The 21,346-nt window shown below is 36.7% G+C and overlaps 1 protein-coding gene across 9 annotated transcripts in view; it reads right to left on the bottom strand.

Annotated features, from left to right (window-relative positions):
* MIGA1 (mitoguardin 1) overlaps positions 1-17,736 on the bottom strand; it is a 95,960-nt gene extending 78,224 nt beyond the window's left edge. For 3 of the 9 annotated variants that reach the window (XM_087866023.1, XM_087866027.1, XM_087866028.1), the window contains exons 1-3: positions 17,627-17,736; positions 14,635-14,814; positions 1,046-1,223 (exon numbers count right to left, since the gene is read on the bottom strand). In XM_087866023.1, the coding sequence (XP_087722149.1) occupies positions 1,046-1,223; positions 14,635-14,799 (343 nt within the window). In that variant the 5' untranslated portion in view covers positions 14,800-14,814; positions 17,627-17,736. Of the gene's footprint in view, positions 1-1,045; positions 1,224-14,634; positions 14,848-17,094; positions 17,180-17,626 lie in introns of those variants that run through there. The other 6 variants (XM_087866024.1, XM_045801971.2, XM_045801970.2 and 3 more) reach the window with 6 other exon arrangements.
* Between the last annotated feature and the right edge of the window lie 3,610 nt (positions 17,737-21,346).

Below are 21,346 nucleotides of genomic sequence, written 5' to 3'. Positions count from 1 at the left end.
TTACCATCTATCTATCCATCTATGGCAGACAATGTGTCTTAGTCCATCTTACCACAACAGTTAAGACACTCCTCAGTTCAATTTCTGGACTTACATGACCATGAGCAGATCACTTAAGTTTTCCTTATCTCAATTTTCTTTATGTCTAAACACTAACAGGATATAGTCCTAATTCACAGGATTGTTATAAAGGTTAAATCATGAAGTGAATACACAGCATTTAGCACTACACCTGAGATCTAATAAAATCTCATTAAGTGAGAGCCATCGTTACTGTAATGTTCGCTGTACTTGGCACAAAACAGTCATTCATTGATTACTTGCTGGACAAATTAATCACAAAAGCATATGATACTCTAAATAAAAAATTAAAAATAATTAAGAATTTAAAAAATAAGAAATTCAGCATGCTCAAGAAATTATTGTTATTGATACACTTGGCAGTATGTACTATATCTCTAACAAAAACTACAGATCTTTTAAAGACCAGCAATTCTACTGCTATTTATATACTAAGAAAATAATCAAACAAGTGTATGCAAAGCAAGAAAAACATTCTAAAGAAAACAACAGGGAACTGCTCAAAGAAATTGGGGTATATGTTTATAAATTTAACACTAAATATGTATTAAAAATGATAGCATAGAAATGTATTTGTTGACCTAGAAAAATATTCTTATATATAGTTAAATATCTTACAAGCAGGCTACAAAAGGTATAATCATAATTTTACTATATACCATTTACTTGTACATAATATAGAATTTTATGTCTCAATCTATTTAAATGCAAATAGAAATGGACAGATATTTGCCAAAATATTATCGGTCATTACTTCTGGGTAGCAGAATATCAGGTGATTTTAATTTAATTTTTTGTTTGCTTATCTGCATGTTCTAATATTTCTAAAATGAATCTGTATTATCTGTGAGTTAAATATTAAGGAAAGGAATTTTGGAGACTAAAACACTGAAATCACTGCACTCTAGTTATGATTTATATATAAAATTTCTCTTGTAGACTTAATTTAGCTACCTCCACATACCTTTGTCTGATGCTGCTCTTTTAGTGTATTCAAGTACGAGGTGCTCTGGTTCCCACGGTAATATTTTTCCTTTCTTCCTTCCACGTCTTCTTTTAAAGTGATGGGCCAGAAAAATTACAGATACAGCACTCACTGCAGTTACCACAAACAACTTTTTTGCTACTGGTGAAAATTTTATCTGGAAAAGATGCAGGTAGATTGAAAAAAAACTTCTTATATTTGTTTACTTAAAATAAAGACTTAAGGGGCGCCTGGGTGGCACAGCGGTTAAGCATCTGCCTTCGGCTCAGGGCGTGATCCCAGAGTTATGGGATCGAGCCCCACATCAGGCTCCTCCGCTATGAGCCTGCTTCTTCCTCTCCCACTCCCCCTGCTTGTGTTCCCTCTCTCACTGGCTGTCTCTATCTCTGTCGAATAAATAAATAAAATCTTTAAAAAAAATAAAATAAAATAAAATAAAATAAAGACTTAAGAACAAAATTTATTCTTAAGCTAACCTAGTTCTAAGTATTACCAAGAGAATATTATTTCACACTCTTTAAACGACAGCTAGCTCAACTTGAATTTTAAAAACAACAAAATGTATTAATTTATTACTTTCTGACGTTCTTAGGTAAACAATATTACCACAAAAGGCAAAAGGAAAACAAAATAACTCAACCCCATTAAAACCTGTTGAAAAACTAGTGATTTTCATGCAGTTAAATGTCTGAATCATAGCAAGATTTTAAATTACAGGAATGATTAATTCAGAGTTTTGCTTTGTTTTGCTTTGTTTTTTGGGTAGGCTCCATGTCCAGTGTAGAGTCCAACATGGGGCTTGAACTCACAACCCTGAAATCAAGACCTGAACTGAGATCAAGAGTCAGACACTTAACCAACTGAGCCACCCGGGCACCCCTAATTCAGAGTTTTAAAACAAACCAATTTTTTTTTTTTAACTAACTGGAAATTTCAACAAACATGAATTAACTCAATTTCTTTTTCCTTTTAGATTTATTTAATTTGAGAGAAAGTGCACACGCACACATGCACAAGCAGGAGGGGGCAAAGGGAAAGAGAATCTCAAGCAGACTGCGCTGAACGCAGAGCCCAACGTGGGGCTTGATCTCATGACCCTGAGATGATGACCTGAGCCAAAACCAAGAGTCAGACGCTTAACCAACTGTGCCACCCAGGCACCCCGAATTAACTCAATTTCTAAATGCTATCTGAATAAACCCTTTTATGCATGAATTATTCAACAAATATTTACTCAGCATCTTACAATGTACCACACTGTGCTATGAAAATTAAAATTAAAATCTTACTGTAATTCTCTTCAACAAGCAAATTTCTATGCCTTTCAATGATCAGGAAGCAATAGGTACAGAGGACACAGATCGTGCCTCCTTCAAGCGGTGTGCTAATAGTAGAGACAAATATATTCACAGATAATTACAGTACAGTGTGATAAATACAGGAATATAAGTATACACTAAGTATCAGCATCAGAGCAGAGATAATTAACTTCGTCTTGGGGCAGAGACACTATCAATCACAAGAAATACAGGAGAGCTATAAAATAAAGCCATAGTCTTGGGGTGTAGAGAGCTGGAAAGAGTGTCACTTCCAAACTCACAACAACAAGCCAAACAAATGGCAAGTTCTCATTTTTCCTTGAACCCATCACAAGGCTGAGGCCAGAAGGCAATCAATTGGCCCTAAAGCTAAAGAGATACAGGTATCTGCATGAAGAGATAGGACATAAGCTCAGGCATGCAGAGATAAAACACAGCAGGATATCAGTAAGACGAATTCAGCTAGTATTGAAATAAGTTTTTTTACCAATTTACTAAATTGGTAAAGACAGTGTGCACTTGTGAGAGAGGGTAAAGTACCCCCTGGAACAGCTGGGATGCTGCAAAGATAAGGGTAATCCATACATTTTGCAGGTTTTATCTTCATGAATCCCACTGGGCTCTACTCACCGAAAAGACTGCTACAGTCCTAACTTTCCCTTACGGTGCAGAACTGGGGGAGGGAAACAGGAGTTTTTGTGGAGGGGCAGGAACTGCATCAATACCCTTCTCTATCCCTTCAAAGGAACAAAACAATCTGTGGGATGCAGCTTTAGCTTCCAAAGGAAATTTATACCATTAAAGAAGAAAGGTATCAAATCCATAATCTGAGTTTTTGCCTTAAGAAACTAGGAAAAAAACAAATTCAAACCAAAGCAAGAAGACAGGAAGTAATAAAGGCTAAACAGAAATCAATGAAATAGAAAACCAAATCAATAAAATCAAAAGTGTTTAAAAAAATCAATAGGTTCACTCCCCATAGGTTTTTTTTGGGGGGGGGGAATCAATAAAGCTGACAAAGCTCTAGCCAGTCTGACCAAAAACAAACAAAAAGAGAGAGAAAAAGGGAGAGAGCACGAAAAGACATATATTACCAAAATCAGAAATAAAAGAAGCGTCATCACTAAAGACCTTACAGGTATTAAAAGGATTAATATAAACAACTCTATGCCCATAAATTCAACAATTTTAGATGAAATGGACCAATTTCTTGAAAAACAGAAACTATCAAAATTCACTCAGGAAGAAATAGATAGCATGAATAGTAATATATGTACGAAAGAAATTGAATCTGTGGTTAAATAAACCTTTTAACAAACGATAGGGCAAATTCTACTAAATATTTAAGAAAGAAATACCAATTCCATTCAATGAGGGAATACTTCCCATTTTCTGAAGCCAGCATTACTATTAATATCAAAACCAAAGACATTATAAAAAAAAGTATAGGCTAGTATCTATAATGTTGATAGATTTTTTTAAAGATCCTTCACAAAATATTAACACATTGAATCCAGCAATATATAAAATGAATACTATAAATGATCTAGTAGTGTATATCCTAGGAATGCAAATCTGGTTCAACATTCAAAAATCAATCAATGTAACATCATAATAACAAACCAAGAAGAAACGCCATAATATAATTTCAACAGATTCAAAAAGAACATTTGGAAATATTCAATACCCGCTTACGATTTTAAAAAAAAATTCAGCAAATTAGGACTAGAAGGCATGTAGCTTATATAGTGTCCCCCCAAAATTCACATTCACCTTGAATATCAGATTATGATCTTATTTAAAAATAAAGGCTTTGTCAATGTAATTAAGGTATGAATTAAGATGACATCACACTGTTTTAGGGTGGACCCTAAATCAAATGAGTGTCCTTATAAGGAATTAAAGGGCACATAGAGACACAAAAGAGAAAGCCATGTGAAGAGCGAGACAGAGATTACAGTTATGCTGCCATAGCCAAGGAATGCCTGAAGCTACCAGAACCAATATCATATTAAAAGTACCAGCCAATATAAAAAGTCAAGAAAAGAGAAAAAAAGGAATACACGTTGGAAAGGAAGAAGTAAAACTCGGTATTTGCAGACAATTTTGATTGTCTACATGGAAAATCCCAAAAAATCTACCTAAAAGTCTCCTAGAACTGATAGGTAAATAGGCTACAAAGTCAATGACAGCAATAACAACTGGAAATAAAATTTTAAAAAGCAGTACCATTTATAATAGCACCAAGTAAAAGAAAAAGAAAAAATACTTAGAGATAAATCTAAAAAAAAAAATCAGTGCTAGTTAAAAATAAAACACTGATGAAAGAAATCAACAAAGATAAAAAGAGAAATACATCATGTTCATAGATTATAAAATGTTGTTTCTCTCCAAACTGATGTATAAAAAGCAATATAATCCTAATCAAAATCCCAGCAAAAAATTTTTTTTCAAGATTTTATTTATTTATTTGAGAGGGGGTTAAGCACAAGCAGGGGGGAGGCACAGAATGAGAGAGAGAAGCAGGCTCCCTGAGCAGGGAGCCTGAAGCGGGGCTGGATCCCAGGACCCCGAGATCATAACCTGAGCTGAAGGTAGACATTTAACCAACTGAGCCACCTAGGTGCCCCCCAGCAAAAATTTTTGTAGCTATTGGTAGCTTATTATTTTTAAAAAATTAAGGAAAGGCAAAGGAACTAGAATAACCAAAATAATTCGGAAAAAGAAGGAAGCTGAAGAACTTACTCTGGCCAATTTCAAAACTTAACTATAAAGCTAAAATAATTAAAACAGTGTGGTATTGGCAAAACAATAGACATACAGATCAATGCAACAGAACAGGATTCAGAAATAAACCTGTACAAATATAGCCAATCTATTTTTGTCAAAAGTAAATTCAAGGAATAAATTTCTAGAAGAAAACATAGAAAATCCATGTAATCTAGAAATCCACCAAGACCTACAAACCACCTGCATGTCCCTCCACAGGTAAATGGATAAAATGGTATATCCATACAATGGAATACTTACCAATAAAAAGGGTCATAATATTCAGACACACAACAATGTGAATGAATCTCAAATGCATTGTGTTAAGTGAAAAAAGCCAATTCCAAAAGATTGTATACTGCATAATTTCACACTACATACAATAATTCACTCATGGATCATAAACCTAAAACAATAAGAACATAAAATCTAAAACTATAAAAGTTCTAGAAGAAAGTGTAAGAGAAAATCTTTGTGACCTTTGGTTAGGCAAATATTTCTTAGAAACGACTCCAAGAATCTGATTAATTTAAAAAAAAAAAAAGTTGACAAATGGACTTCAGAATTAAAAACTTCTCTTTAAAAGGCACTACTTAGCGGTGCCTGGGTGGCTCAGTCAGGCCTCTGGCTCATGATTTCGGCTCAGGTCATGATCTTATGGGTCATGGGATCAAGCCTACTTTGGGCTCTGCACTCGGTGGGGAGTCTGTTTGAGATTCTTTCTCTTTCTTCCTTCTGCCCTGTCCCCCGCTCTAAAATAAATCTTTAAAAACATACATACATAAATAAATGGCACTTTCCAGAAGTTGAAAAAACAATCTACAGACTAGAAGAAAATAGTTGCAAATGATCTATCTGATAAAGGAATCGTACTCAGGGTATATAAAGAATTCTCAAAATTTAGTAAGAAAACAACCCAACTAAAAAATGGGCAAAAGCTTTGAATAGACACATCAACAAAGAAGATTTATGGATGGCAAATAAGCATATGAAAGCATGTTCAACATTACTGGTCATTAGGGAAAATCAAATCAAAATCACAATGAGATTCTACTATTCTATTAGAGTGGCTAAAATTAAAAGACTGGTCATACCAATGATATGGCCACTTTGGAAGAAGTCTGGCATTTTCTTTAAAAATTAAATATATCTCAGGGTGCCTGAGTGGCTCAGTCAGTTAAGCATCCATCTCTTGGTTTTGGCTCAGATCATGATCTCACAGTTGCGGGATCAAGCCCCGAGTCAGGCTTCATGCTCAGTAAGGAGTCTGCTTCAGATCCTCTCTCCTTCTCCCTCCCTCTCTGCTCGCTCGCTCTCTAATAAAATATCTTTAAATTAAAAAAATTTTTTTAATTAAATATATTCCTATCTTATGATTCAGTTGTTCTACTCCCAAGAGAAATGAAAGCACATGTCCATACGAAGACTTGTATGGGAATGTTCTTAGCAGCTTTACTTACAATTAAAAAATAAAAACAGGAAACAAACCAATGTCCACCAACAGCCAAACAGGTGAACAAACAGTGGTATATCCATACAATGGAATACAATGCAGTAATAAGAAAGAATTAACTATTAATATACACAACATGTATATATTTCAAAATCAAAGTGAAAAAAAGACAAAAGAAAGTACATATTGTATGATTCCATTTTATATAAAACAGAAAATGTAAACAAATCTATAGTGACAAAAAGCAGATCAGTGGTTGCCTGGGGGAAAGTGAGGGAGGGGACTTGGACAGAGAAATGCAAAGGGAGAGATTACAAAGGGGAATGAGAAACTTTTGGAGAGCATGGATATGTTCATTATCCTGATTGTGCCAAGAATTTCACAGGTATAATACACAATGTATGTCAAAACTTAAATTGTATAATTTAAATATGGACAGTGTAATGTGTGTCAATTATATCTCAATAAAGCTATTTTAAAAATAACATCTGGGTTCTTCACATAAAAACTGCTCCTTTTCTGGGTGCCTGGTCGGCTCAGTTGCTTAAGCGTCTGCCTTCAGCTCAGGTCATGATCCCAGGGTCCTGGGATCAAGCCCCATATCAGGCTCCTTGCTGAACAGGGAGCCTGCTTCTCTCTCTAGCTCTGCCTACTGCTCCCTTGTTTGTATTCTCCCTCTCTGTCAAATAAATAAATAAAATCTTTTAAAAAATTTTTGCTCATTTTCTAGAATACCAGAAATGATTTACTTCCATTTGCCATTAGCATATGGACTCAGTGACTATGATCTAACAAAAAATTTAAAACTAGTCTTACTCTACTTTTCCTCCAAGTCCATTTAAATTCCTTCAAAACTATCAAGAAAAATTAGAACACTCCAATACCACACCAAATTTTTTTCCCTTCACAACCCTTAAGAATTATTCTCTTAAGCAATGTCTCTATAATAGGCATTAGCAAATTTTTTAAAGACTTATTGATTTGAGAGAGAGAGAGAGAGAGAGAAACAAGGAACAGCAGGGAGGGGCACAGACAGAAAGAGAGAGAGTCCCAAGCAGACTCCACACCAAGTGTGGAGCCCGACCCAGGGCTGGATCTGAAGACCTTGAGATTATAACCCAAGCCAAAACCAAGAGTTAGACGCCTAACCAACTATGCCATCCAGGAGCCCCACACATTTTTATTTTTTTAAGTTCGTTCTTCCCTCCGGAACCATACCTTCAGTGTTAAGAGCAACTAAATGAGATTTGGAAAAAAACAACAGTTCCTTGAATTTGGATGCTAAAGACACAATAATAAAATAAATTCTAAAAATAGCACTATTATTGGGGCACCTGGCTGGCTCAGAGAGTGGAGCATGGGAATCTTGATCTCAGGGTTGTGAATTCAAGCCCCATGTTGGGTGTAGAGATTACTTAAAAATAAAATCTTAAAAAAATGTTTAATTAAAAAGAAAAATAGCACTATTAAGAATATCTTAATTTTCAATAATTTTATAAATTGTCATGACCTCGTTATCAAAAAAATATTAATCTTAGATCAAATGTAAAGATTAGTATTTACTGCAGCAGTAAATGTAGGATAAGAAAATTAAGACCTCCATTAAAGAAAATAATCTATCGATAAAGGCCCAGTCACAGCTAAGTGATCATGTCTGCTTAAATTGTCAGTTCTATATCCAAGGGCATTGAAGTTAGAGAACTACTATTAGATATAAATACAAAATTAAAACTACTCCATCAGACATATAATGTTCTTTACTAATATAAATTCAAATACAATAAAAATCAATTCACTTTTATTAAGATCTAAGTTCTGTTTTATGCTTTGTATTATTTTTACATAAAAGACCTATTGAAGTTTACAGTCATAATCTCATGAAAAAAGAAACCTTTCCCATGACAAAAAAAGCAACTAATTTCCCAGAGAAAATGTTTATCCTAAGTAATCTAGAAAACACAGCGTTTGAAAGTCTCTAATATTACTCTTGCCTATCACTTCTTGTTTTGTTACCCCTGCACCCCACCTCTACCCCTGTCTCCCCGCCAGGAGGGAAGTCGATTGCTTCCTATATCATTGCCTGGAACACTGGAAAGAGCATCTCAGAATCCCAAAGCTCAGACGGCTTTCTGTGGTGATAAAGTCCATTTCCTCACCTCCAGACGAATGAAAACTAGACACATGTTCTATTCATTCAACATGAATTCAGCATCTATTTATGGCCCAGACACTGAGAATACAAAGGAAAAGAACACTACTCCTTATGCTCAGATTTTACAACCCTCCCCACTTCATAACCCGATGCTATTGTTTAATGCTCTTGTCAAGTTTCCCCCACCGCCAAATGTTCTCTGGAGACAGAATAGTTAGTCACACCCAAGTCTCCTGCTCCAATAACCTTATCTCCCTTTACTCAGCATATAGAATTCAGTTGATCTGTTCCTCAAACACAGTACTTACAACGGCTTTATCTGGGGGGGATGGGGCGGTTTGTACAAACTTTATTGAGGTTCTAAGCTCACTAAGTGCTGGAACTATGCCTAGATCTTGCTCACCACTTTATATCTTGACTGAAACATAGTAGAGGCTTAATAGATATACTTTGAATGAATCTTTCTGATAACTAGAACACACTACATACAAACTGTAAACTCTGAGTAAATGGGAATAACGTCTTCTTCATAAGGTTGTTGTGGATAGATAACATACATAAAGTAATATCTGACGTTAAAAAATGTGAGCTATCATTTAATGTTAATTTATTTTAATTTAAAAAATTTTAAGTTTGAAATAATTTTATTTTTATTTTTTTAAAGATTTTATTTATTTATTTGAGAGAGAGAGCACAAGCAGGGGAGGAGCAGAGGGAGAGGGAAAAGCAGATTCCCCACTGAGCAGGGAGCCCAACATGGGGCTTGATCCCAGGACCCCAAGATCATGACCTAAGCCGGAAGCAGACACTTAATCGACTGAGGCACCCATGGGACCTGAAATAATTTTAGATTTACAGAAAAGTTGCAAAGATAGTAGAGTTTCTATATACCCATCACTTAGAATTTTCCTGATATTAACATCTTACATAATCTCTTCTAAAACTAAAAAATTTACATTAAAACAAAACTAAAAAACTAACATTAGTACAATATTATTAACTAAACTATAGACTTTATTCTGATTTCACCAGTTTTTCCACTGATATTCTTTTTCTATTCCAGGACCAACTCAGGATGCCACACTGCATTTAGACAAATTAAGTGCTTAGTTAACTCTTTGTCTTTCTCACTTAACACTTTGAATTTGGAGAATCAACTAACCTACTTGCCTCTTCATGTTGTGGTTTCCAGCTGAAAAACAGAATCTGCTTGTATTAACACGATAAACGGTAATGTTCCAAAGCAATCCTTAAGAAAACTACAGAAGCAAAAGAGACTTAAGTATTTTGTTTAGAGTTTGTATTCACTAAATGAAAGAACAAATACTTGGAAAATGTATTATTCCTTAAATAAATGACACAGGGAAATATAATAGGAGTTAACATTTATTGGGGTGCTCACTCATCTTTATTGCATGTCAAACATGAAAAATTGGCTTCAAAGAGGTTAAGTAACCTGCCAAAGATCAAACAATTCCACAGTGGTGAAACATGAATCAAGATGCATCATGGAAGGTGTTTAAATCCATGAATGTCTTGCATCATTTATTAAAATTATTTCAGTCACACTGATGACATCTCACTAAGCAATTAAATATATAACTGAAAATGCATCCATCATGGCTTCTCAATTTTTGGAGGCTGAACTAATGAACAAAAAAAATCTTACATGTCTTTTTTCATTTAAAAAAAAATCAATCCAATTCTAAAGTTACAGAACAAGAACTCTGAGCTTCTCCTCAGTCCTTTCTTGGTCCTTTGTGCTATTCAAACTATAAGCTGCTCTCTTAGTGCAGGAGTCAACAAACTTTTTCAATATAGGCCAAGGAGTAAATATTTTAGGCTTGTGGAACATATAATCTCCACTGCAACCACTTAACTGTCGTTATAGTGCAAAATCAGTCACAGATGGGGGCGCCTGGGTGGCGCAGTCGTTAAGCATCTGCCTTCGGCTCAGGACATGATCCCAGTGTTCTGGGATTGAGCCCCGCATCAGGCTCCTTCTCTGGGAGCCTGCTTCTTCCTCTCCCACTCCCCCTGCCTGTGTTCCCTCTCTCGCTGGCTGTCTCTCTCTGTCAAATAAATAAATAAAATCTTTAAAAAAAAAAATCAGTCACAGATAAAACATTAACAAATGAGCATGCTGTGTCCCAATAAAATTTACTTGCAAAAACAGGTGGTGGCCTTGATTTCACTCAAAGGCTATAATTTGCTGACCTATCTTAGGGCATTGATAGCATGAAATGAGTTTTGAGTACTAAGTACCACGACTGAGAGAAGAGAATGTATCCTTAAGTTTACTTGCAGTGACTCTTTATATTATTTTAAAAAATATCTCATGGAACAAGCTGTGCGATACACTTGGCCTCAGAAAATTATTCTTAGCATTGAAAAGTAAGTGGTATAGTAAAATCATATACGCAAAGGATACAAAAGTAATTCTTGAAGAAATACAAAATGTTAATAAACATTTTAAAAAATTAATAATCTGATTTCTAGGCTGTGAAAAAAGACATCATCAAATGATTGAGATTGATGAAGACTGTGCATTGGTATAGCCAATCTGCAGAACAACTTAGGAATGACAAATGAAAGCCTTCAAAATGTTCATACTTAATACAAATTGCTCTTAAATCTATGAAAAGATTCTCAGCTTAACATATAAGAAAGATAGAATATTAAAATCATGATGAAATACCATTCTCACCTATCAGACTGGCAAAAACCCCCAAATTTGGGGAGTACAAAATAATACTATTCCTACAGAAGGCAATTTAACAGAGTCTATCAAAATTCAAATACATTTACTCTCTGGCCCAGAAATCCAAAGTCTAAAAATTTATCCTGTGCCCATACCTATATCCCATGCCTACGCCTTTATGAATTGAGGTATATCAAACTTACTCACTATATCAGTATTGGTAACAGTACAAGATCAGAAAGAACACAAATGTTCATGTATATAAATATTATGTAGCTGTACAAATAAAATAAAAAGAAAAAGATCTACATATATTAACATGGAAAGATCTCCAGGAAATAATTTAAGTATAAAAAAGCAGGAACATAGGTAGTATGCTCCCTTTTATAAGAAAGAGGAAAAAATAAGTATATAACTGTTTTCTCAGATATGTGATTAAGGAAACCCTAAAAGAATTTTTATATCCAAGTAATCCAAATGGTTATCTATAGGGAGTAGATGGGGATTGAGACAGTAAAACTTTTCCATGTATATGTGTGTGTGGTTTTGATTTGTGAACCATATAAATGTATTAGCTACTCAAATAATACATTTTAAAGAATACTATTACTTTAGGATCATTGTAAGGATTAAATAAATTTGTAAATGTACCTAATATAAAATGTCTAGCACAGTGCTTTACATACATTGGCACTGCTATGTCCTTCTGCTAGTCTTTTATTTTTTTTTAATTTTTTTTAAAGATTTTATTTATTTCTTTGACAGAGATAGAGACAGCCAGCGAGAGAGGGAACACAAGCAGGGGGAGTGGGAGAGGAAGAAGCAGGCTCATAGTGGAGGAGCCTGATGTGGGGCTCGATCCCATAATACCGGGATCACGCCCTGAGCCGAAGGCAGACGCTTAACTGCTATGCCACCCAGGCGCCCCTCTGCTAGTCTTTTAAATGTCATCCAAACAGTACAATAAAAGAATACCAAAGACTTAGACTCCATATTTTCATCTCTAGGAATATACTTTAATAAAAAATCTAAAAATTGGACAAAGACTTATATATAAATAATAAACTGTTGAAACAAACCAGAAACACAAAAACAGAGAAATATTCAATAAACTATACTACATCTATATTCATAAAGCATTTCTAATAACAGAATATGCTCAAAACATAGAACTTTATAATCTCAAATGGGGCAGGGGTACAGGGTAGTGGAGGGCAGAAAGATATATACAAAAATAAAAGACCTAGAGAAAGTATAGCAAATAAGCTTTTATAATGGAACGGTTGATAATTTTTATTTTCTCTTTAATTCTTTTCCATATTTGTCAAATTTTCTTTTAAGCATATAGTCCTGAAAAAGGAAAGAAAGGAAAAGAGAGAAAATGGATTTGGGGATCAAGGAGGTATGAGTTAAAATCTCACATTATTATTTGCACTTTTAAGTAGGCTCCACCCCAGCTTGAACTCACAACCCTGTGATCAAGACCTGATCAAGAGCCAGATGCTTGGGTCACTGGGTAGCTCAGCCAGTTAAGCAACTGACTCTTGATTTCAGCTTAAGTCCTGATCTCAGGGTCCTGAGATCAAGCCCTGTGTGGGGCTCCACGCTCAGCATGGACTCTGCTGTCCCTCTCCCTCCCTCTGCTTGCACACGCTCTCTCTCTCTTTCAAATAAATAAATAAATAAAAGTCAGAGGCTTAATCAGCTAAGCCACTTAGGCACCCCTATTATTTGCCCTTTTAGACAAATTAATGAAGCTATTGAAGCCTCCAGATCTGTAAAATAGAGATGATTTCCAATTTCCACGGTTACTTTGTGGATTAGAGACATTTTATGTATAAAGGACATAAATAATGTCTTAAACATAATGAACACTAGGTAGTAATTACTCTTCTCATACATCTTAACTGCAACATCCTTTCCTATATACATATAAAATTACACTATATTTCACCCATCTGAGATACTATTCACTTTAATATGTAAGCAAGTTTTACAAATGTTGAAATGTCAAAAATGATCATCTTGGATTTGATAAAATTTGGTGTTAAGTGGACTAAATGCTACTTTCCATATGTACCTTTTTCTTTAGTACAATGAAGCACAAATTGCATTAGAAGCAAGTATTTTAAAAAAGGGACTGTTCCCATGGAAGATATACAAATGGATAATAAGTACATGAAGAGATGCTCAACATCACTAATCACTAGGGAAGTACAAGTCAAAACCACAATGAGATACCAACTCATACCCATTACGGTGGCTACCATCAAAAAGCCTGAAAATAACAGGTGCTGGTGAGAATGTGGAGAAACCAGAACCCTTGTCCACTGCTGGTAGGAATGAAAAGCGGTGGTGGAGCCACTATGGAAAACAAATATGCCAGTTTCTCAACAAATTCAACATAGAATCACCATATGATCCAGCACTTTCACTTCTAGGTATATAGCCAAAAGAACTGAAAGCAGGGACTTGTATAGATATTCATACAGTCATGTTTACAGCACCCTTATTCACAAGAGCCAAAAGATGGAAGTAACCCAAATGACCAGTAATGGATGAATGGATAAACCAAATGTGGTGTGTACATAAAATCAAATGTTATTCAACCTGGGAAAAGAAGGAAATTCTGACATGCTACAAAATGGATGAAACTTGAGGACATTATGCTAAGTAAAATAAGGCAGTTCCCAAAAGACAAATATTATATAATTCCATTTATGAGGTACCAGGCTCCCTGCTCAGTTGAGAGTCTGCTTCTCTCTCTCCCTCTAACCCTACCCCCTGCTCGTGCTCTTGTTTGCTCTCTCTTTCAAATGAATAAAAAATCTCTTAAAAAAAAAAAAGAAAAAGGACTATTTTCTCTAAGTTAATTTTATTTATTTATTTAAGGAATCTCTATGCCCAACATGGGGCTCAAACTCACAACCCCAAGATCAAGAGTTACTTACTCTTCCAACTGAGCCAGTCAGGCACCCCAGGACTATTTTTTTAAAGTAATACAATCTTCTTTAAAAAGTTCTGAATATGATAACAATAAAAAACCATGAAATAAAAACCAAGTATTAAAGTACCTTAAACATTTTGACCGAATCATTTAAAACTTCAATTGAAATTTAAATACTGTAAACAAAATACTATGCTCTGAGCACTAAACTTATTATTCAACTTCACCTTTCTTTCTTTCCTTCTTTCTTCCTTTCTTTCTTTCTTTCCTTTTTTTTTTTTTTTTTTTTTTACCTGGGAGAGAGAATAGTACCAAGACAGAGGAAGATCAAACACTCTTAGCACTGCTGTCTTCAAGGAAAACTGTGATTCGCGTACTGTTTCTTCTGACATGACTCCTCTTCTAATCTTCATCGAATGAAACATATGAGCCACCAAAAGAAAGATACAAATTGAAAATTTAACTCTATCAGTTTTTTTCTTTTTGCAGTTAATTATTCATGATATACATCCCTGAAGAAAATTATGAGCCAAATTTATCTGAGCTAAAAGTTTATTTATTAATCACCAAAGCACCCAAAAAGAAAATGAGTTAGATTTGAACTAAGAGTTCAGATAGCACATTTTCCTTAGAAAATTGCAAGTTCTAGATTCTCTCTTTTCTGGTTAAACATTTCAGCTTTTATATAGTAACTTAAAACTGATTTCTTCCCACCTACTTCCTACAGGGGAATCTGATTGGAACCAGGACTCCTGGGGCTCTAGGAAGCTCAGTTCACTGAACTTCAGAACTCAGGCACTTATTCTCCTAATAGCCCATTTTAAAGATCTTCAAAGAAATGCCACATAAATGCTATGAAATTTTAATATTGTTTTAATGCCTATTTCTATTGAAACCAAAGAAAGAGAAGTCATATGTCTACAGAGAAAGCAGCTATCTCTAAAAAAGGCCCTTAAGGGTAGCAGAACCTTCAAAGAAACATGATGGTTCAGGCTCTGGGTCTATGCTTTTCAAAGCCAGAAACTCAATTTTACCTGTGTACCCAGCTGGACATGCACTAAACAAACTCACATAGTACTGATGTAAATTAGCTTATAAATTTATTCATTTATAATAAGGAAATACACTATCCTGTAAAAGAATACTTATATATGTCATCAAAACATACCCTCTCTGAAATTAAAAAAAAAAAAAACTGTAAGGAGCTAAATTAAAGAAAAGTTAAAAAGGCTGCCTGGTGAGCACAAAATTAATGGATCCTGAGGAATATTTTATCTAGGCCAACTAAAAGCCTGAGACAGGTCTCTGGTACACAAGAGAGTAGCCTTCTCCAGTAAACAGAATGTTTATGTCTACTAAGTCTAGTATTTCTTTTCCTTGAATAGGGCCACATAAACATAACTAAACAGAAAATAAAATTAGCAATCTCTCTATAAAAGCTTATTAGCTAGCTATAATTTTAGTCCTTTATTTCTACGTATAACTCTCCTCTTTTTGTGGACTCCAGTAGACTACCCTTTTCTGTTAATATCTTTTCTTCACACAAGTCTCAAAACCACTGATTAAGTAGTAGTTTCCTTTCAAATCAAACACAGTAATACTTCTTAAGGTGGGTTACTGCTACTGACACTAACTTATTCCCTACTCGGGACACTCACAGAGTATTAACCCACACACACACATATTCTAATTACAATGTTCAGGCTCAGTATAATTCTAATCTAAGTACATCTGTTCCAACCAACAAACTATGATATTAACATACTACTGAGAAACACAAAGGAGTCCATGAAGAAACAATTAAACAAGAAAAAATGGTCCTCTGGGGCATGAGACTAGAGGTATAAGGGAGGTTGGGCAAGGATCATTCCTTTTTCGTTATAACTCTTTTCAAATATTTAATCTTTTTAAGCACCTACATGTATTACTTTTTTAAAATGTTACACTAAAAAGAAAAAGAAAAAGCACTCTTATCCGCTCCACCCCCCAAAATTGACAACTTCTTGAGAAACGTTTTTAGTAATTACATAGATTCTGGATCATTAAGTCATCTATGCTACGTTAAAAAAGAAAAAAAATACTGAGTAATTCACCCAAAATGACTTTCTACATAATAGAGGGTTCCAATTTTTTAAGCAGAGGAGAAAGAAAATAAGGCAAACATTTCAATTTAAGCTGCTGGTGTTTTCTTAAAAGAGTGCTGACAAATCTCCTTTTTTGCATTTTAACTACCTCATTCCCTTTAACTTAAAATTACTGAGGGAATGATTTCAAACTTAATAACTGAATAATGTAAAAAAACTAATCATTTCAGTTGCTTTCATAAGTGTTAATTAAGATGAATACTAAGGCAGTTTAATTATTATTCAAATTTGTAGAGAGGAGTCTAAAACTTCACCAAAAATACTGTATTACGTAATATTACTCGCTTCTCTCCAGCTAACCACTGCGGAGCTAAAAATGTGATACAGAGTTTGTTTCTTAAACACCCTAAAATTCTATTCTACAGCTTGGACTTTATAATTTAAGCAAAAATGAGTCTGAAATACCCTAAAAAAAAATTGACGTGAAGCCTAAACTCATACAACGGAACTCTGAAAAAAACACACCAAAAATGCTTCGTTGCAATGACAGAACAACAATAATAAAAGTCTGTGCAAGAGCAAGATCTTCTGAAGTCCTCCTACCAGAATATAAATGTTGAGCAACTTTATTTACAGACGGGTCCCAACGCCACAATCCTCCCAATGCTATATTATTCTCTGAAAGCACCTGCAAAGAAAGCGTAATCGTCCCCCATTCAAAAACCACTCTCTGCTCAAGCCACTGGTATTCAAGCAGAAACAGGGACCAACCAGCGGCACCTACCTCCAGCAAGACCCCCACCCCCGACCCCCACAGCACTCTCCTCAGCGGTCTTCCTCCTTTACCAAGGGCCCAGAAAAGGGGACTCCCGCTCGGCTCGCCCGCCCAGGCCCTCAGTCGGGCTCGGAGCAGTCGGGAGCCCACCCTGATTCAGCGCTGCCCTTGCGGCCCTGCCTCCGGCGTGGGGACTTCTCTAGCTTTCTGTTCCTTCACCCGCACTGGGAATCTCAAGGGCCAAGGCCCGGGCCCCAGCCCGCGCCCCACCACGCCCCACCACGCCCAGACCCGCACCCTCCGCCCCCGCGGGCGTTGTGATCCCACCCGCCCCAACGCCCGCCTCCTCCACCCTAGTACCTGCTGCCCCAGGCCGGGTGCGGCTGGCCCACGCCTGCTTCCCCGCCGCAGCCCGGCGCTAAGCAGCCGCTTGGCCGCGGGGGCGGAGTCCTTCCGGGGTCAGGAGTGGGAAGGTGGAAAGAATGTGGCGGGGGCCTTCTAGCCTTTTTGCGTGAGGGGCTACGTGTGAAGCCGCTCCTGCCATTTTTGTTCAGGGCAGGAGATTTCTGCCTTGCCAAAGGGATCTAAGGACCACTTAAGAAGAACTGCATTTGTACAGTGCTGTCAACTGGTATCGTATTTCGTAGCCTTTTGAGGGATCTAGGACCATTCGGCGAATCTGGTGAAAACTAGGGGAATTTACCCCAGAAAAATGCACATAGACACGCTCATACATTGTTTAAAAATATATATATACAGTATATACAAGTTCAGACGCCCCAGACCAATCCATGGATCCCAGATTAAGAACTTCTACTATAGATCCACAACGCTTAAACGAATGAATGTTAAGAGGCATTCTAACCCTGTATTGATGAAGTTATTGATTTCAATTACTCTTTTTTCTCCACGTTTCCCACTGAATTCGAATATGTAAATATGGCCAACTATGAGTTGTTAGAGTATACCCTGTTCTGAGGTTCTAACACACAGTAAATAAATTGGAGGGGAGGGGCATTGGAGAACGACAATAAAGAAAGATGCTGTTTCCATGTGCAGTCCTGAGCCAAAACATTCCACCAAAAATGCAGATTTACAACTTCCAATTGCTGAGCATATTTGTGGTGAAATGTCAAAATAATTTTGTAAGGATAGCTAAAACATGACAGCGGTTGGTACTATTCCTACCTAAGGAACAGGAATGAATAATCATTTCTGTTAGTTTTCAAAATTCCTATTTAGTCAAATGGGAAATGGGAGAATGACAATGCTAATGTGTCACATTACTAGATGAATAATAACCGAAAGTGCGCAGAATTCTGCCTGAAAATATTCTGCACTTATAAAGTACATGGTGCTGTTGACATTTGAAGAACCTGAAATTTGAAAGGCATTTTTTTTAATTCTCCCAATCTCCTTTCTGCTGCTTCGTCTCTACTTCCTACAACTTCCAAACATTCAGCATAATGGGAAGAGCGGTAGTAATTATAACTACCACTTAAAGCAACTTTACTGAGAACATTATCTCTTTTAATTCCACAATAAACGTTATGAAAGAGATATTAGTACACACTCGTTATAGATTTTACTCTTTAACAAGGGAGCAAGAAATACCATATTTTCGTTACTTTTCTAAATCAACGTAATTTGCTCCAAGCCTCCCTTCTCCTGGGTTGGCAGAGGATTTAATTGCTTAAATTAATGTTGAGAAACCTCACTAAATTGGACTCAAAATAATATAAGGAGAGGCTGGAAGGGAAAGCATTATCACTCAATGTCAGTTAGGGAAAGAATCATCAGTCACTAGCCCCAACAGGAAAGATATACGTTGCATCTTCTACAAGAAATCGGCTACGGCAACCCAGCCAGTGAGAAACCATCATCATCCCAAACCCTTGCTTTTCTCCAAGGGACTTTTGTTCAGAACAACCCCTCCCGTATTTTTCCTTCTCCATGAAATAATGTTCTCCTGTGATTGTTAGACTTGCCTATGGCTTTGCCATACCTTGCTTGTCCCAAATTGCAATTCTCTGTTATTCCCAAATAAACCCATTTTTGCTGGTAGAATAGTTGACTTTCATTATTAAAGTTAACACACAGTCTTAGTCGTTAGTAGGTATATCAGTTAGGATGCTGTTAGCTACAAGGAAAAGAAAACCAAATAGTGGCTTAAACCATAGGACAGGGTATTCCACGTGGATACAGCATCAGAGAGGCACAGTCTCATATCTGGATATGATGTCTTTTTTTAAAGATTTTATTTGTTTAAATAATCTCTACATCCAACCAACATGGGGCTCGAACTCACAATCTGGAGATCAAGAGTTGCATGCTCTACTGGCTGAGCCAGCCAGGTACCCCTAGATATGATGTCTTATGTTATCCTGGCCCAGGGGAAAAATGGGGCTTTGTTAACTCTAAAGGTCTGTCCCTCACCCAAAGTGAGGGGAATCATTAGTCAACCATCTATGAATTTGGAAGATCCAATGTGCATAGTATCAAAACAATGCTGTAGTTTTAGACTGCCCAAGTTCAAATCCTTTCTCTGCCTTTTACTAGGTGTGTAAACTACTTACTACTTAACCTCATTATGCCTCAGTTTCCTCATTGCTGTGTTAAGAAGATAAATGTGATAGTTCTTGTAAAGTACTAAGATTCTTATGTAAATTTTTTTTTTAAAGATTTTATTTATTCATGTGACAGAGAGACAGCCAGCGAGAGAGGGAACACAGCAGGGGGAGTGGGAGAGGAAGAAGCAGGCTCCCAGCGGAGGAGCCTGATGTGGGACTCGATCATAGAACGCCAGGATCAGGCCCTGAGCCAAAGGCAGACGCTTTAACGACTGCGCTACCCAGGCGCCCCCTTATGTAAATCTTTAACTTGAGAAGTAACTCCATGGGATCTGAGGATAAAACTTTATTGCTATATAATTGGTTTCCTTTGTAATCCTATAGATTTTGTTTTATGCACATAGAAATGTTATGTGAGAAGGGGGTCCCTAATTTACCATTTACCAGAATGTCAAAGGGGTCTAAGTTACCAAAAAATGGTTAAGAACTTAGAACAATCCTGGCACACATTTCTAAGATGTAGGTCATACTCAGTGGGACTTTTCCACGTACTTTGGCAGAAGCTCCAAAGCTAAAAGAAATAGATGCCGGGCTCTCGGGTGGCTCAGTCGGTTAAGCATCTGCCCTCGGCTCAGGCCATGATCTCAGGGTCCTGTGATCTGGCCTGCATCCAGCTCCCTGCTCCATGGGGAGTCTGCTTCTCTCTCTCCTTTTGCCCCTCCCCCCTCACTTGTGCTCTCTCTTTCTCTCACTTTCTCTCTCTCTCAAATAAATAAATAAAATCTTAGGCAAAAAAAAGAAATAGATGCCAAGTGTCCTAAGTATTCTTAAAAAGGATGCTAGACCGACCACACAGGGCATGCTAGGAATAATATGAAGCCCCTTTAGCAATCTTCAGTCCTCACATACCTCCAGGGAATGATATGGCAGAACTGATCAAAGAAGACTGAAAAATGAAAATGCCAAAGAAACAGTTTTCTGAAGTGCTGTGTGTTTTCCTCCCTCTTCCCCAAGAGTAGGGAGAGGAGAGTGCATATCCAATCCTACCCCCACCTCAAGCCAAGTGAAGGAACTCATAGAAACTCAGACAATTTTTTAAAAAGATTTTATTTATTTATTTGACACAGAGAGAGAGGGCACAAGTAGGCAGAGCTGCAGGCAGAGGGAGACGGAGAAGCAGGCTCCCTGCTGAGCAGAGAGCCCAATGTGGGGGCGGGGGGGGGGGGCTTGATCCCACTGGGATCATGACCTGAGCCCAAGGCAGACACTTAACCGACTGAGCCACCCATGCACCCCAAACTCAAACCATTTGACTTCTGTGCCCTGTAGTTTATGTCACCTGAAAAGGCTAAAGACAATAGACTATCTAAAGAGGTCTTTGATGGCAGAGCAGAGAGAGGGCTGCAGTGGAAGTGGCCTGTACTTGCAATTTTGCAGGGAAAATTATCCCGGGGGCCATGTGAATGCCTCAGAAGTCAGCCAGGCTTGAATGACATTAAGAGGCTGTATC

The sequence above is a fragment of the Ursus americanus genome, chromosome 12 (assembly GCF_024610735.1).
Source record: "Ursus americanus isolate L20-20 chromosome 12, mUrsAme1.1.p, whole genome shotgun sequence".
Taxonomy (NCBI): domain Eukaryota; kingdom Metazoa; phylum Chordata; class Mammalia; order Carnivora; family Ursidae; genus Ursus; species Ursus americanus.
The sequence above is the reverse complement of the archived record's forward strand: the minus strand, read 5'-3'. Positions and strand labels throughout refer to the sequence as shown.